This window comes from Spermophilus citellus (assembly GCF_964194105.1).
Source record: "Spermophilus citellus genome assembly, chromosome: 17".
In the NCBI taxonomy this organism is placed as follows: domain Eukaryota; kingdom Metazoa; phylum Chordata; class Mammalia; order Rodentia; family Sciuridae; genus Spermophilus; species Spermophilus citellus.
Window position 1 is genome coordinate 48,694,627 of NC_138199.1, and position 18,000 is coordinate 48,712,626.

The 18,000-nt window shown below is 41.9% G+C and overlaps 1 protein-coding gene across 1 annotated transcript; it reads left to right on the plus strand.

The window, feature by feature from the left end:
- The first annotated feature begins 1,019 nt into the window (after positions 1 to 1,019).
- On the plus strand, positions 1,020 to 17,311 carry ANKRD40 (ankyrin repeat domain 40). Its single transcript, XM_081271106.1, has 5 exons — positions 1,020 to 1,399; positions 9,192 to 9,340; positions 10,403 to 10,888; positions 13,996 to 14,177; positions 14,943 to 17,311. Exons 1-5 carry the CDS (start codon positions 1,266 to 1,268, stop codon positions 15,087 to 15,089), a joined length of 1,098 nt encoding a protein of 365 aa, XP_081127232.1. The 5' UTR covers positions 1,020 to 1,265; the 3' UTR covers positions 15,090 to 17,311.
- The last annotated feature ends 689 nt before the right edge of the window (positions 17,312 to 18,000 follow it).

The window sequence follows — 18,000 nt, forward strand, 5'->3', positions numbered from 1 at the left end:
GACATTGGTTCTTCCAAAATGGTAGCAAGAAAAATGCTTGCTGTGCAGACTTTGGCAGCCCCAAGAGATGACTCCATGCCTAAATTTGTCCCTTCCTATTTCATCTCCTTTGTTCAGGTCTTCCTTTCTGCCTCCTGGGGGCTATTTCCTTAATCCCTTTACCCCATCTGCAAAATTCCATCCTGTGCCACATTGGAGGTTCTCTCCAAGGCACCTGGATTCAGCAAAAGTAATATTTTCTTTTTCTCTGCCTGGGCAGTAAAACGGTGCCAACTGAGGGAGGCTCTGAGCCTCATTAGATAAATTAGATAAGGAGTCCTGCAAATTGCTGTTTATAAACACAGCATAGACTACCCCGAGTGCCTGAAACCCGGACCAGGATGACTCCAAAAACCTCTTTAGTGTTTTTTATTTTTTTCTTCTTCTTTTTTCCTTAATGGCCTTCATGAAAAGTAATTATTTATAATTTATAAACAATAAGAAATTACAGCTTATAAACTGTAAGTACAATATTAACATTCCCCACCCGCCTCCAGAGCCAAGAAATTCTACCTAAAATGACAGGTAAAACAACCACAACATGGAAATAAATATTCTAACTGCATGGTCCCAAGCACTATTAAAAATAAGAAATAACTGTGTAATCTATCTCTGCAATAATGGGCATATTCTAGTGGGATCATTTTCAGCCCATTTCCCCATCCTGCTGGGCAAGAATTGGCTCAAATAAGGAAAAAGAGCTAACCAAACTGGAAAAGAAAAACAACCCACCCATTATTTTTGATGCCTGGTAAACAGCTTGCAGCAGAGGATAAGGCTTTTCTGGCTCTGAAATATGCTTTTTTCTCCTTTCATGTGTCTGTCCTCCTCCCTCGAAGCTGCGGGGTAGAAGGTCTAAAAATAGCCAGTGAATCACCGCGGATAATATTGTGCAGCAGTTACATAAACAGCCAGCCGGGGCGGCGGGGCCCTGGGTCGGAACGAAAAATATCTGGGTCAGGGTTGTCACACTGAATAGGATCCCCCGGAGCCGGCCTTCGGAGGCGCGGCGGGGGGAGGAGGCCTGGGCCTGCTGGCCGGGAGCACCTGGGGAGCCGCGGGCGGCGGGCGGGAGGGAGCACGGGCCCGGGCCGGGCGCGGGCGGCGGCGCGAGCAGGGCGGCCGAGCCCAGCGCTCCCTCCCCATGGCCGGGAGCGGGCCGCGTAGGCGGCGACGGCGCTGAGAGGCCAGGGCGGGGCGGCCGGGGGCCTGCGGCCGAGTGGAAGATGAGCGCCCTCCTAGAGCAGAAGGAGCAGCAGGAGAGGCTGCGGGAGGCCGCGGCCTTGGGGGACATTCGGGAGGTGCAGAAACTGGTGGAGAGCGGGGTTGATGTGAATTCCCAAAATGAGGTCAACGGCTGGTAAGTGAGTAGCTGGGGCGGCCTAAGGTCAGGGCAGCCGGCCTCGGGCGTGGGACAGTCGGCGACCTGGGCCCAGTCCTGTCCCCGACACCGGGCTAAGGTGAGGCCTGGTGCCTCGGGCTTCCCAGGTTGTGCCCTCTGGAGGCCAACTTCGTCCCCCCTACTTCCGTGCAGTCTGGAGTGCGACGTGCTCAAATGCCGGCCTACGTGGTCCATCCTCAGAGCCCCGCGCTCGCGGGCTGATTTGCCCGGAATGTTGCTGGAGGCAGTGATTCTCAGCGATTCTGTGCTGGAACTCACCCCGATTGAATTATTTTGCCTGAGGTGCCTCTGAAGAACATCTGTGCAGAGCTAAAAGCATAAACAACCGAACAAATACGAATCTTACTAACATGATTTCTTTAGTCCAGGATAAAAACAAACAAAAACCCACCGCTTGCATCACTATTCTGCCTCTGTTGTCTCACTCTTACAGTGATCTGCAGCTGCCTACAGCTGCCCGCCCGGGGAAGAAGACTCATTTGTGTATCCTAGAGAGTGTTTTGCTTTATTTTCTTATTACAATTTCCCATAGAGAACTGCACGTGAGGCTTTAGATTTATGCCTGTAGAATGGGTCCTTTCCAACTAAAGGAGTCTCATTTGAATATGTTGCTGATAGCCAAATCTTTAGGTTCAAGGTACTGAATGTGGTACTTCTGCCCTCTTTGTTTTTGATTCATGTAATGTAATGTTTAACCAGCCTATTTAGCTGGTTTAAAGTGAGTTTGCAGATGTTTGTTTTTATTTGATAGAGTGGAATCAATGGAAACAGTTTCAACCCCAGAGAGTAACTTGCTCCAAGTCACACAACTGTTAATGATAGTACCACAACTGAGGTTTCCTCACTTCCTTTTTGTTTTGTTTTGGTTTGGGGGTTTAACCTAGGGGGACTTTACCACGGAGTTACATCTCTAGCCTTCTTTTTTAAATACTGAGACACATCTTCATAAATTGCCCACGCTGGCCTGGAACTTGCCTATCCTCCTGCATTAGCCTCCTGAGTCGCTGAGATTATAAGACTGCACCCTGCAGTTTCATCACTTCTTACAAAAATCTGCGTACCTTCTTTTCTGAAAGAAAACAGCTTGGATAGCTGACAGGATAGCCAATAAACCGTGGATACTGCCTTCTTGTTTTGCTTAAAATTGTTTGCAAAGAAATTTGCTGTGGTCTGTGTAGCTTTTCTGAGCTTTGCTCTGTGATTCAAAGCTGGGCCTTTATGGCACTGGGAGGAAGTGTTATGTGGAAGAATGAGCCTGGTCTTCACTGAAGGTTCTTTTTCATTCCTATCTAAGTATGTGACCTTGTCTAAGTCACTTCATTTTCCAATTATTTCAGAAGAATGTTATGAGAGAAGCATAATATAAATAACATTTATTGAACTTGCTCTGTGGCACAGATGTGGTTCTGAGCACTTTACATATATCACCTTATTCACAACTACCCGGGGGCATAGTTATTATTTTCTCCATTTTACAGATGAAGAAACTGAGGCCCAGAAAGACTAAATAATTTTCCCAATTTACAAAATGCCCCGAAATTTAGAATTTAGTAATGCTGTGTTGTTGTTCAAAATATTCCTTGAGGAGGGAGGTGCAGAGAATTGAGTATCTAGTAGAGCTGGAAAATGAACCTGGCTTCTAACTCCAGACCTTCCCCTCCTCAGCACGATGCCCACATGATTGGTGTTCAGGAAATGTAAGGTGAACCTGAAGTAACTTTTTTTTTGGTGCTGGGGATTGAACCCAGGGCCTTGGGCTTGAGAGACAAGCACTCTTCCAACCTGAAGTAACTTGAAAAGGCTTCTCCTAGACTTGAGTTCAAACTCAGCATGGCTAAGACTGAATTCCTAGTCCCCCCATGGCCTGTGCTGTTCTCTGCTTCCTTATGTCAGCCTCTCAGGTGTCTGGGTCAGAATGCTTGATGCCCTCCTTGCCTCTTATCTTTCCCACATGTCCCACACATAATCAGCCAGTTCTGCCAGCTCCACCTTCAGAGGTAGTCAGAATTTGACCACTTCTCACTAGCTCTACCACTGTAACTCTGTTCAAAGCCACCATCATTTATCTCACTGAATTATAGCAGTAGCCTCCTAACTAGGCTCCTTGCTTATTTCTGCAGTCTTCTCAACACAGGGTTCAAAGGGATCTTTATTTAAAACTAGTTAGAGCATTCATTTCACTCTTCTCAAAACCTTCCAATTGTTCCCTTCTTACTCTGAGTAGAAGCCAATAGGTCCTAAAAATTTTGATTCCCTGTCCCCCTTTTACCTTATCTTTTGAGACGTGTCTCCTTGCTCACATTGTTTTCTGTTCTCCTTGCCTCCTTGCTTTTCTAGAATATCAGGCACAGTCCTGAATCAAAAGACCTTTGCGTTTTGGCTGGGCACGGGGTGGCACATGCCTGTAATCCCAGTGCTTTGGGAGAACTAAAGTAGGAGGATCACAAGTTTGAGGCTAGCCTCAGCAATATAGTGAAGCCCTAAGGAACTTAGCGAGACCCTATCTCAAAATAAAAAATAAAAAGTGCTGGGGATATGAATCAGTGTGGTTAAGTGCTCCATGTTCAATCCCAGGTACCAAAAAGAAAAAAAACCAAAACTGCATTTTGTCTTCCTTCTTCCTAAAATTCTTCTCCTGCAGATAGCACCTTTGCTAAGTTGATGAAAGCTGTCCTTGAATTTTGCTTTTTTGTTCTTCAAAGCTTAGGGCTGGGATTGTGGCTCTGAGGAATAGCACTCATCTACCATCCATGAGGCACTGGGTTCGATCCTCAGCACCACATAAAAATTAAATAAAGATATTGTGTCCACCTATAATTAAAAAATGAATTTAAAAAAAAATCTTAGCTTAGATGTCAGCTTGGATGTTGCCTTCATGGTGAGGCCTCTTTTTGGCCCTCAACTTAAAATTGCACAAAGTCCCTCTCTAACCTGTCATTCCCTAATCCCTTACCCTGCTTTATTGTCCCTATAACACTTGATCACCACCTAGTGTGCTTCATGCTTTGCTTATTTATTTGCTGACTGCCTCAGTTTCCTGTAAAATTGGGGGAATGTTAATAATAGTATTTACCTTGTGGAATTTTTTTTTTTTTTTTTTGGACCAGGGATTGTACCTAGGGGTGTTTAACCTCTGAACTACATCCCCAGCTCTTTTTATTATTACTTTTTTAGAGATGGGATTTCACTAAGTTGCTTAGGACCTCATTAAGTTGCTGAGGCTGACTTTCAACATGTGATCCTCCTGCCTCAGGAGTTGCTGGGATTGCAGGCATGAGCCACTGCACCTGGCACCTCATGGGATTTTAAATATTTTTAAATTTATTATTAATTTTGTACTGAGGGTTGAATTCAGAGATACTTTACCTGTGAGCCATATCCCTGTTACTTTTTTATATTTTATTAGAGATAGGGCTTTGCTAAGTTGATGAAAGCTGTCCTTGAACTTGCAATCTTCCTGCCTCTGCCTCCGAGTCACTGGGAGGACTAAGTGCCACTGGCCCAACTTTTCTTTTTCTTTCTCTCTCTCTCTCTTTTTTTTTTTTTTTTTTTGAGACAGGGTCTTGTTATATTATCTAGGCTGGCCTCAAACTCCTCAAGTGATCCTCCCACCTCAGCTTCCCAAGTACCTGGAACTGTAGGCATGTTGCCATGCCATGTACCTAGGTCCTCATGGAATACTTTGAAGATTAAATGAATTAACATATATAGAGCATTTAATTTTAATTTTATTTTGGGGTGGGGTACTGGGAATTGAACTCAGGTGCACTCAACCACTGAGCTACATCCCCAGCCCTATGTTTTTTTTTTTTTTTTAAAGAGAGAGTGAGAGAGGAGAGAGAGAGAGAGAGAGAGAGAGAGAGAGAGAATTTTTAATATTTATTTTTTAGTTCTCAGCGGACACAACATCTTTGTTGATATGTGGTGCTGAGGATCGAACCCGGGCCGCATGGCGCTACCACTTGAGCCACATCCCCAGCCCTTCAGCCCTATTTTGATTTTATTTAGAACAGGGTCTCACTGAGTTGCTTAGCACCTCACTTTTGCTGAGGCTGGCTTTTAACTCATGATCCTCCTGCCTAAGCCTCCTGAGCCACTGGGATTATAGGTGTGTGCCACAATGCCCGTGGAGCTTTTAGAACAATGTCCAGCAAGTAAAGCATTATATCTGTGTTAACTATTGTTATTATTTTATTAGTAAGCAAGATGGTGGATAATAACATAAAATTATCCTTAAAAGACTTACTACTAGGGGCTGGGGATGTGGCTCAAGCAGTAGCGCGCTCGCCTGGCATGCGTGCGGCCCGGGTTCGATCCTCAGCACCACATACCAACAAAGATGTTGTGTCCGCCGAGAACTAAAAAATAAATACTAAAAATTCTCTCTCTCTCTCTCTCTCTCTCTCTCTCTCTCTCTCTCTCTCTTAAAAAAAAAAAAAAAAAAAAAAAGACTTACTACTAGCCATGCCTGGCAATCCCAGCAACTCAGGAGGCTGAGGCAGGAGGATTACAAGTTTGGGGCCAGCCTCAGCAACTTAGCCAGACCCTGTCTCAAAAAATAAAAAGGGTTAGGGATAATATAGCTCAGTGATAAAGCACCCATGAGTTTGATCACCAGTACCACAAAAAAACGAACAAAAGAACCAGACTTACTCTTAGCATGGAAAAGCAGAATTATGACTGCTTTGAGTTCTTGGTTGCTCAGTAACCATAATTTCAGCAGTGATGAATAATGCCCAGTTGTTGAATGATGCCCAGTGCCACTAGTCTGAAATACTTCCCATCACTAATAGGATTTCTGACTACAAATGTAAAGTTTAAAGAGTTGAAGTTCAAAGATAGAGTTTCCACATCAAATATAATTCAAGTGTCATGCATACTCTTAGACTTTGAGGAAAAAATATACAGGTTCATGAGGAGGTTGAAAATATTGCCTGGCTGCAGTGGTTGTGAGTTATGACTGTCTAGAGCCACACAGCTCTGGACTCATAAATGATGATCACTAAAAATGATGGTCACTAAGGGTGCAGGGCCCTGGGGGACATACTGTGTTGACTTAACCCCACTTTATATGGTGATGCTCTAGCTAGTTGGTATCTTTGAGTTTCTCAGACCCACTTTCAGTAAATTACCTCCTTCACACTCCAGCTTGCCATGAACGAGTGATTTACTATTAGCAAGCAAGCACTTTATTTCCAGAAGGGAGCACATTTTTTCTAATCATGCTCTATTCATTTTTGAATGCTCACTTATTATAATTCACTTTTCAAGCCCTGTGCCACAGACATCCACACACAAACACAAACTCAGGCTGCATTTTGCCTAGGATCTGCAGTTAGCCTACTCTAAGCAGTGTCTACCATATCCTTGGTTTACTTAATAAGAATTAAGCCCAGTATATGCCCACCAGATACTTTGTTATCTTCATGGAGTTTACTTATGATTTAGAACTCTAGATCAAGACTGTTCCCCTGGAAACGTAATTCAGTGGTAGAAGGCTTGCCTAGCTCTGGGTTTAGTCCCCAGTACTGCAAAAAGAAAAAAAAAAGGTCTCTTATTTACCCCAAATTTACAGTCATTTTGTCATCGAGAACAACATAAAGGCACCTGGATAATCTAGTTTTTTCTTTTTTTATGTGGGTTGGGGAGGGGGCGGGTACTGGGACTTGAACCCAGGGGTGCTTTACCACTAAACTACATTCCCAAACCTTTTTAATTTTTATTTTAAGACAGGGTCTAAGTTGCTTAGGATCTTGCTAAGTTGATGTAACTGACCTCGAATGTGTGACTGGATAATCTAATTCTAATGAATAATAGTATGCAATGTCACTCTGAAACATTAATTGATTTGCTCCCACCTAGCCAAGCTAGCTTTCTGTAAGTTGTTAAGGTACCCATGGCAAATCAGCTTTTTCCTGGAACCAAATAAACTTTCCAGATAATTATGCTTCCCAGGATAGCAACCTAATCCTCACTATTGAACATATGTTCTGTTCTTTATCTTAACTGTTTTTGGCTATAAGCTCTGAAGATATTTATCTTAATTCATTATGTAGTTGGTGAATGAAGCCATTTCAAAACTGAAGGGAAAAAATATTTTCTTTCTGCAAAATGCATTCAGCTTTGGCACTCGGGATGAATTTAGTAACTCCAAATTCTTTAAACTTCTGTTAACGTGGAGTTTTTGCCAATGTGTTAATTAAATTACTGTAGAGTATTAAAATAATAGCCCTTTATTAGAGTATACAGAATCACCTTCTATGTGCCCAATATTAAATAATTAAATGAATCTGGTATGTTAGAAGAATCTGTTCTTGAAAATTTTTGGTCATTGATGTACATGTTTTAAATGCCTTGGGAGTTAAAGTTTGTGTGTAGTGCCTTTCATTTAAGCAGATGAGGGTATGTTTATAACTTTCTGTAAAGATCGGAGAAGCGAACTTTTTTTTTTTTTTGTAACAGGAATTGAACCCAGAGGTGCTTAACCACTGAACCATATCCCCAGCCCATTTTATTTTTTTATTTTTGAGACAGCATCTTGTGAAGTCACTTAGGGTTTTGCTAAGTTGCTGAGGCTGGCTTTGAACTTGGTGATCCTCTTGCCTCAACCTCCTGACCCACTAGGATTATAGGCATGTGCCATGGCCACTTTTTAAAAATGTAAATTTGGAAATCCTTTTAGTGAGGGTATGAAGAAAATAAAAGTAAAGAGAAGGGAGTAAGTACCTGAGACAGGCCTGTCTACTGTAGTAATAATTGAAGTGAAAGAACAAGCTGCAGGTAGGAGTTGGTTATGAGCCTGATAATAGTTAATCTTCAGGTAACATTTGATGCATATGAAGTGAATCTCCCTGAAAAGGAATGAGGCAATATAGAAAAATGTTTTAAAGAGACTAAGAGGATCACATGATTATAACAATAATGATAGAAAATCACCTTGAAGTATCTTTGGAGTTAACCAGCTGGCCAGCCAACCAACCTGCCTTCTGGAAACCATTGAAATGAAAACTCTATGATAAATACATTTTTCCCAGGGGCAAGGAATGATTTTTTTTTTTCTTTTTAGTGCTGGGGAATCAAACCCAGAGTTTGATCATAGATGCTAGGTAAACATTCTACCATTGAGTTCTACCCCCAAGCCCGACCTTATAATTTAAAAATAAAGTTTAGGGGCTAGGGATTAATCATCTGCTTTGTGAAAGGAAAAAAGTAGAGGTTATCAGCCTGATTTTTAATTTTTTTTTAATTTTTTATTTTTTTTCAAAGTGCTGGGGATTGAACCCAGGGCCTTGTGCATGCTAAGCAAGTACTCTCCTCTGGCCTACATCTCTAGCCCTTTTTTTTTTTTTTCTTGTGGTACTGGGGATTGAAGCCAGGGGTGCTCTACCACTGAGTTATACTCCCAGTCCCCCTCTTTTTTTTTTGATACTGAATCTTGCTAAGTTGCCCAGGCTGGCCTTGAAATTGATTTTCCTGCCTCAGCTTTGCAAGTAGCAGTCTAGTATCTGGGCTTTAGCTGAACTTTTTTTTTTTTTTTGGTGTGTGTGTGTGTGTGTGTGTATGTTTGTGTGTTGCTGGGGCTTGAACCCAGGACTTTGTGCATATGAGGCAAGCACTCGGAGCTATATCCCCAGTCCCCCTAGCTAAACTCTTAACAGGATTATGTATATTTATTTACTAATTATTTAAAGTTGAAATTCCAAAACTCTTTCCTTTTTTTAAATTATTTTTTTCCCCTCCTTTGGGACAGGACTTGTTTACACTGGGCATGTAAACGCAACCATGGTCAGGTGGTCTCCTACCTGTTACAGTCAGGTGCTGACAAAGAGATTCTTACCACAAAAGGGGAGATGCCAGTGCAGTTAACATCAAGGAGAGAAATCAGGAAGATCATGGGAGGTGAGTCTGTGTTTGGGGGGAACATTTTGACTTTGTACAACTAATTTAAAACTTGTGATTATTATTTGTCACATTCTTTTTTTTTTTTTTTTTTAGTTGTAGATGGCCATATAATATCTTTTTTTTTTTTTAAAGAGAGAGTGAGAGGAGAGAGAGAGAAAGAGAGAGAGAATTTTTAATATTTATTTTTAGTTCTCGGCGGACACAACATCTTTGTTGGTATGTAGTGCTGAGGATCGAACCGGGCCGCATGCATGCCAGGCGAGCTTGAGCCACATCCCCAGCTCGCCATATAATATCTTTATTTATTTTTATGTAGTACTGAGGATCAAACCCAGTGCCTCACACTTTCTAGGCAAGCAAGTGCTCTACCACTGAGTTACAACCCCAGCTTCTATTTGTCACATTCTTAATGCCAAATAACTCAATAACTTGTTTATTTCTCAAAGCTAATTACTGAAGTAATTCTATGTTTCTGGGGAGGTCAGCATTACAAGATTCTTTTTTTTTTTTTTTTTTTTTGTAAAATTTAGTCATTGTTAAAAATAGTAATCATAAGTAATCATAAACTTAATAGTCCTTTCTGAACTAAACAGGTAGTTATAATCATTGAACAAAATATTTGTTACTACCAAAGGATACTAATGCTTTTCAAAGATGTTTTTTTCTCATATATTTTTTTTTAATTTTTATTTTTTTGTAGTAGTAGGGCTCAAATGCAGGGGTACTTTATCACTGAGCCATATCTCCAGTGCTTTGCTTTTTTTCTTAAATGTAACATTTAATTAATTAGTTAATTATGTGGTATTGAGGATCGAATCCAGGGCCTCACCCACGCTAGGAAAGTGCTCTACTACTAAGCCCCAGCCCCGGCCCTCCAGTGCTTTTTAAGTTTTATTTTGAGGCAGAGTCTCATTAAGTTGCTGAGACTGGCCTTAAACTTAATGATCCTCCTGCCTCAGCTTCCCTAGTTGTTGGGATTAGAGATGTGCTCCACTGCGTGTGGCTTCTTGATAATTTTTAAAGGACTGCGTAAATATTCTGTGTTTTCTTCTTTTTAAGTGGAAGAAGATGATAATGATGACGACACCCTTCCTCAGCTGAAGAAGGAGTCAGAACTGCCCTTTGTTCCCAACTATTTGGCCAACCCAGCCTTCCCTTTTATCTATACTCCCAGAGCAGAGGATTCAGCCCAGCTGCGGAATGGGGACTCCTCCACACCCCCAGCATCCTCCCCTACAGATGGCTCACCTCCATTGCTGCCCCCTGGGGAACCCACCCTGCTAGGAGCCTTTCCCCGGGACCACCCTTCTTTGGCACTGGTTCAGAACGGTGATGTGACTGCCCCCCCTGCCATACTCAGAACACCAGAAAGCACAAAACCGGGTCCTGTTTGTCAGCCACCAGTGAGTCAGACCCGCTCCCTTTTCTCTTCTGTCCCATCCAAGCCACCAGTGACTCTGGAGCCTCAAAATGGGACTTATACAGGACCGGCGCCAGCATTCCAGCCATTTTTTTTCACTGGAACATTTCCGTTTAATATGCAAGGTAAGCATTTACAACAAACAGCCTCTGTAACTGGGGAGTTGGGGAGAAGTGAGATTTATTTAATATATTTGGGATATAATTACAAACTTAGAGAAAAGTTTCAAGACCTGTATAAGGAATTCCCTTTACTCAGATTCACAAATTATTTACCTTCTGCCCTTTTACCCTGAAATTCTTAAGTATTGTTCTCATTGTATCTTTTCTAAGAATAAGGATATTCTTTTATATAACTTCAGTACAATTATCAAATTTTTTTTTAAAGAGAGAGTGAGAGAGGAGAGAGAGAGAGAGAGAGAGAATTTTTAATATTTATTTTTTAGTTCTCGGCGGACACAACATCTTTGTTGGTATGTGGTGCTGAGGATCGAACCCGGGCTGCACGCATGCCAGGCGAGCGAGCTACTGCTTGAGCCACATCCCCAGCCCAACAATTATCAAATTTGAGAAATGTAACCTTGATATAGCATTGCTCTGTAATTGGTAGTCCATATTTAAGTTTTGTCAGTTCTCTCAATAATGCCCTTAGTAGATATCTTCTCTCCCCTATTCTTGCTCCCTCCCCTCTGCCCAGGACTACCCATTACATTGAGTTATACAGCCCGTGTAGGGTTTTTTTTGTTTATTTGTTTCTTTTACTTTTGCTGTACTGTGGATGGAACCCAGGGGTGCACTGAACTACATCCTCGGCTCTTTTTTTTGAGACAGAGTCTCACTAAGTTGCCCAGGCTGGCCTCAACTTTGGGATCCTCCTGCCTCAGCCTCCTGAGTCACTAGGATTTCAGGCATGTGCCTGCACCTGGCTTTTTGAAATTGATAACTTTGAAGGGTCCAGGTCAATTATTTTACAGAATATGATTTTCTATCATTATTTATTTGTTGGTATTCTACTATAAAGAAGGGCTTTCTCTTCTCCCTCATTTATATCAGTATGGACTCGTGGATTCTTATTGTGTTCAATCAGTTATAATCTATTACTGTCATTATTTTGATATTCAGATTTTTCCTGATTTGACCAATGGGACCTTCAAACTACTTATCGTAACCATTAGATATGTCCCCATCATTCTTGGAAAACTTCCTTTCTTTCTAGTGTAGCAAGATGTTCCAGGTTTATAGTGTAACTTCCCTGCCCTAACCCCAGAATCAGCCCTTCTCCAAGGAGCCCTTGTTCTTTTTGGTAGAGAATAGAATTTAGAAGCTAGGAAAGAGAGAAAAAAGCAAGCAAACACATTTATTTATATATGCATGTAGATCTACGTTTCTGTATCTGTTTACATCTTCTTAAGAACATTAGAAATTCAAGTTCATCTTTATAGCTCTGATTCTAGCCACACTTACTAGGGTATAGTCTAGTCTTACCTTTCCTTTTTCCCTATAAGTAACTCTCCTACTTCCCAATTTTGAGGACCTGGTGCTGATAACAGTTGTGCCGGGGTGCTGCCAGGGATCCATATATAAGGAGAAAAGCAGACTGCCAAATGTACATAAGTGCTTGGCTGGAGCCATTTTGGCAGCCAGGCACAGAATGTGGAGTCAGATTGCTTTGCTCGCTGACCCATGAATAACAGTCTTTACTCCTAAAGCCAGGAACACACCCTTATCAAGTTGTGCCATTTTTTTTTTAGTCAAATGCATACTTTAACTTTGTTTAGTGAGTATTTTTTTGCTCTCCAGTTTTTATTGCAAGGAATTTCATATTTCATGAATACCTTTAGATCCATAATTGTTAGATCTGTTTTTGTTTTGTTTTGTTTTGTTTTTAATGGTACTAGAGATTGAACCCAGGGGCACTCTTTTTTGTGGATGGGGGTACCAGGGATTGAACTCAGGGGCACTCAACCACTGAGCCACATCCCCAGCCCTATTTTGCATTTTATTTAGACAGGGTCTCACTGAGTTACTTAGCACCTCACTTTTGCTGAGGCTGGCTTTGAAATGTCGATCCTCTTGCCTCAGCCTCCTGTGCTGCTGGGATTACAGATGTGTGTCCCTGTGCCCAGCCCAGGGGTACTCTTAACACTGAGTCACATCCCCAACCTTTTTTATTTTTATTGAGACAGGGTTTTGGTTATTGTGATTTTATTTATTTATTTATTTTTTGTAGTGCGGAATTGAGCCCAGGAGCACTCTTCCACTAAGCTTGTAAGCCCCGCCCTTTTTTATTTTATTTTGAGACAGGGTCTCACTAAGTTGCTGAGGCTGGTTTTAACTCACGATTCTCCTGCCTCAGCCTCCCTAGTCACCGGGATTATAGGCGTGTGCCACCTGGCATTGTAAATTTTTTGAAAGTATCTCATGTATCATGTCTTGCTTTTGCCTTCTTTCCAACCTTTTTTTTCTTTCCCTGCTCATGTGTATTTTTTTTCTTTCTTTCTTTTAGTTGTACACAATACCTTTGTTTTTATTTATTTATTTTCATATGGTGCTGAAGATCAAACCCAGGGCCTCACACTAGCTAGGCGAGTGCTCTACTGCTGAGCCACAACCCCAGCCCCTCATGCGTATTTTTTTAAAAAATATTTTTAGTTGTAGATGGACACAATACCTTTATTTATTTATTTATTTTTATGGGGTGCTGAGGATCGAACCCAGTGCCTTACACATGCGAGGCAAGTGCTCCACCACTGAGCTACATCCCCAGCCCTTCTCTTGTGTATTTTGGTACTCAAATCCATCTGAAGTCTTTACTTCCTTAGCTCTAATGGTGGAAGAAAGTGATCCTTCTACATAGTTGGGTTGCTTGTTCCTGTCCCCTTTTACTTGGTGAAACAGTCTTAGACATAGGGAAGATCATGCAGGAAACTGCCCCAATGAGCCAGGATTAGGTCAGAGCAAAACCTGATGGTCAACCATGATTTTCCCATTGGGTGGCACAGACTAAATGTAACCATTTTTAAAATTTTAAGTTAAGGGCTGGAGATGTGGCTCAAGTGGTAACGCGCTCCCCTGGCATGCGCGGGGCGCTGGGTTTGATCCTCAGCACCACATAAAATAAAAGATGTTGTGCCCACCGAATACTGAAAAATAAACATTAAAAAAAGAAGATTTTAAGTTAATGATCTGTGCCACGACCATCTATTCATTACCATTTTCCCCTCTTTTTCTAGAGCTTGTACTCAAGGTAAGGATTCAGAACCCATCTCTTAGAGAAAATGATTTCATTGAAATTGAACTGGACCGACAAGAGCTTACATACCAAGAACTGCTCAGAGTGAGTTGCTGTGAGCTGGGTGTTAATCCAGATCAAGTGGAGAAGATCAGAAAGTTACCAAATACGCTGCTAAGAAAGGTAAGAAAAGTCTGCCAAGCACAAATGGTAGCTTTTTGCACTTGGAAAATAACCAACTTCCTCTTTGATTATGTGAGTCATAGTTAAAGAAATGAAGAGAGAATGCAAAAGGGGTGGAGAGTAGTTTTCCAAATGTAATCAATAAGCTTTCTTTCCCTATGCTGTGTCTTTAGAGACGCTGACATTTTCAAAAGTTTTAAGATACTAGAGAGAATGTTTGGAGTTGCCGGTCACACGTACCTATTTCCAGTTGTTTCTGCAGTGACCTGTAAGGATCACCTTAGTGCATCATTAGATATGCTTTGTGTTTTACAAGAAAGACCCATGTTAAATTATAGAGCAAACCCACTTTTTTGTTTTGTTTTTGTAGTTGGACACAATGCCTTTATTTTTTATTTATTTTTATGTGGTACTGAGGATGGAACCCAGGGCCTCACACATGCTATGCGAGCACTCTTAACACTGAGCCACAGCCACAGCCCCGCACTGGGTTCTTGAACATCAGGCTTCTGAGTTTTCTCAGAAGGAAAATCGGCCCATGCATTGCCTGACCCTGCAGGGTATGTGCCCACCCTGTAGTAATGGCTACTAAGGGCTTCTTCCATTATTCCAATCCAACTTATGCCCTGGGGATTTAATCACAGACTTATCTGCCATGGATTTTATTTTCCTTCCAGATTTTGAAGTGAACCAAGATACTGGTGTCAGTTCAGCCCACCAAACATATGGTGGTTCCTCTTAATCTGTTAACCTGTTTTGTTTTAGGACAAAGATGTTGCTCGACTCCAAGATTTCCAGGAGCTGGAACTGGTTCTGATGATAAGTGAAAACAATTTTCTGTTCAGAAATGCTGCGTCCACACTGACTGAAAGGCCTTGCTACAACAGGAGAGCTTCAAAACTGACGTACTAATGCAGCAGGGACTTTTATCGCTGAGTATTATGACAATGTATGTCACCTCTGGGCCAAGGACAAGCCATTGATCCAAAAGCCTCGGTTGCCCACGAGGTCCCCTGGTGCCACTGCGTAGTGTACACTAACATCGTTGTTCTGCCAAGGCAGGAAGCCCCTGTCCCCCAGCAGCGGTGCCACTCTTCCAAGCCTCTTGGTGCACAATAAACCTATTGCTTGAAGCTCTAAACAGCTGAGAAGTGGTCTGGAGAGGCAGAAGCCGGAGGTTCTATATCCAGTGTGTTTTATGTGCAGAATGTAAGAGTTGTCTAAGCAGAAGCTGAGAGAGCGCAGAACCTATTTCCGGCCACTCCTGTTGACAGTGCACCTGAAGGGCCGGGTGTGCTTTTCTTGGTGTTGCATGCTCATGACTCTCCTGAAATTGCAAACTGACTAGAGAGGAAGACTGGGGAAAGCACAGGTACTGGACAAAGGGATTTTAGTGTGACTTGTGCTGTGAGGTTTCTTAGAACATATTTATAAATGTTACTCAGGTGAAAAGTATTTAAGTATACAGTTACCTAATTGTAAATAGGCTGTTAACCAAAAGCTTCCCCTCCCCCACTTTTCCTTTGTGAACACTCACAACTGCTTCTGTCTCCACTATCATCTCTGCTTTACCTCCCCTTCATGGTCACTAGAGGGCTCTCTGAGGCTTTCTAAAAAAGCCACTGCATTTTTACTGAGGCGATTCCTGTCATCAATGTATTTAATTGCACTGTTTGAGAAGAGCACAAGCATTGCCAGTCCATGTTCTACATTCTCATTTTCCACTAGAAATGAAAAGCAGTTTTTGAGCCTGAATCTGTTGCTATTTTACAGGTTATTGTGGGAAATTGAACTAAAGGAGTTAGCATCTTTATTTTTGTAACAAAGATAAAGGTTATTTTGAAATTATTAGGATTTTTACACAACTCTGAAATCTGTTGCTTTTTTAAACAAATCGTTTGATCTTAGGGATTCCCCCTACTGCCACCACCAATCCACTCAATAAAATCAGTTGTGAGTCTACCAGACTTAAAAACAAAAACAAAACTTACCTGATTAAACTCTTGAGCATGGCATAAGAATTTTGTTCAAGAATGCATTTGAGGATTCTTTTCATTTTCTTCAGCATCATTAAGGTGAAAGAAAAGCTACTGTCTCGTTGAAACAAACAGCTTAGCTTTAGAAATCAGAGCTGCCCAGGTAGACAGGAGAGCAGGGGTTGAAGCCAGCTGTTGGAGAGCATCCCTGCTGTCTTAAGAAGCTTTCTCCCCATAGTGCCTATAGTTTCCAAAGAAACTTAACTTCCTGACTGTGTTAACTTAATTTTATTAGAACACTATAATTGAGTAAGAAGGTGCAGAAGATGTCAATGGAAGAGAATGTTGTACTAAGATAATGGCCTCCTGCTGCTGCTTAAGTACTGAAATGAGGCTGAGGTATTCTTCAAGGCCAACTTCATGGAGTCACTCTGTTTAATGACTTCCTCGTATCCCCTCCCCCCTTACTGCTGGTGACTTACCCTTGTGGAGTGTGCATAGCAGAGTGAAGGTTGCTTTATTACCTACTTTCTCTTAAGTGCTTTAAAGAAACCTCCCTTGTGTTTCAACCAATCAGAGACTACATTATCTAGAGGTACTAACCTCTTCCTTCACTTTGAAAAGTTACAACTTACTGATACAATTAACTATGGTTCTATCCTTCAAGAAATGGTTCAGTATTAATTCATGTCTAAATTACTGGGGTTAAAACTCTTTTAGCCACCTAGATTAATTAGAGATTCTTAGAAGCAGTGGAGGCCCTTGGCAAGGAGGTGGCCTACAGAGTTGTTCTCCAGGCTCAGAAGCAGAGGGAGCAAGGGCTCTGCCCTACCCTGACCTCTCTCTCCATAGAATCCTCTGTGGTCAGTGACTCTGGCAGTGGGATTAGACTGCACAGTTGCTGGTAGGTGAGTTTAAAGTCTTAATCTATGCATTCAGAGAAATATTTTTATATGCTTTGTGTAATTTATAACAAAAGAGTTTTTTTTTAGCTTTGTTAACTGTGAATTCTCTCCTCCCCCACTGCGTATTTAAAGCATGTGTTCACACTGTGTGTAAACATTCACAGAGGATTCTTTTCTTTGTGCATTGCTACTCTTCAAACATAACAGGTATTATTAAAATTAAATATTAACTGACCAAACCCATTTTCTTTCATTTTGGCCTCCTAAGTAGCACTGTATTTCTAATCACAGGAGTTCAAATTTCTGGACAGTCCCTGTGTCCTGGCACTCTGGAGGAAAAATAGAAGGGCTCACTCCCCACCTGAGCCTCCCGTCCTGCGGCTATAGCGTCATGCCGTCAGTGGCACCTGCAGGCAGATATTTTGTGTGGCGTCTTTCCTCCCAGTTCACAGCAGCTGGCTTCACTTCCCTGGAGGAGCTGAGCCAGCTAGATAGAGGTCATCCTCTATTAACCACATTTTTTGATTATCCTATTTACTTGACACAACTGAGCCTCTCCTATGGGCTGTCAACACCTGTCAGGGCCTCAGTGAGCTCAGATGCAAACTCCCAGGACAGGAGAGGAAATAAAGCCTTACACCTTTAGATCTTTAGCTGAGAATGATGCTGAATGAATCTGCTTTTCTGTTGGTTTAGGCCAGCCAGCGCCTCACAAAGCAGACGTCATGCCAAATTGGCCTAATAAATCAGAGAACATAGCAGAGACCTTTTCTTAGCACCAAGGAGAGGCAGAATAATTTGGGCATTTGTGCTTCCATACTTGCTTTATCACAAGGATGGAGGTTGCCTTCCATAAACTCATAAACATCCTGGGCAGAAACAGCCTGCCAAAAAAAATGTGATTAACCTTTAACAAATGGTTCTGCAGCACAGGCCGACCCA

Bases quoted from the DNA above. Each gene is read 5' to 3' on its own strand.
- ANKRD40 (XM_081271106.1), top strand. From the start codon at position 1,266: ATGAGCGCCCTCCTAGAGCAGAAGGAGCAGCAGGAGAGGCTGCGGGAG. The intron at 1,400-9,191 runs GTAAGTGAGTAG...CCTTTGGGACAG, and splicing joins CAAAATGAGGTCAACGGCTG to GACTTGTTTACACTGGGCAT. The intron at 9,341-10,402 runs GTGAGTCTGTGT...CTTCTTTTTAAG, and splicing joins AATCAGGAAGATCATGGGAG to TGGAAGAAGATGATAATGAT.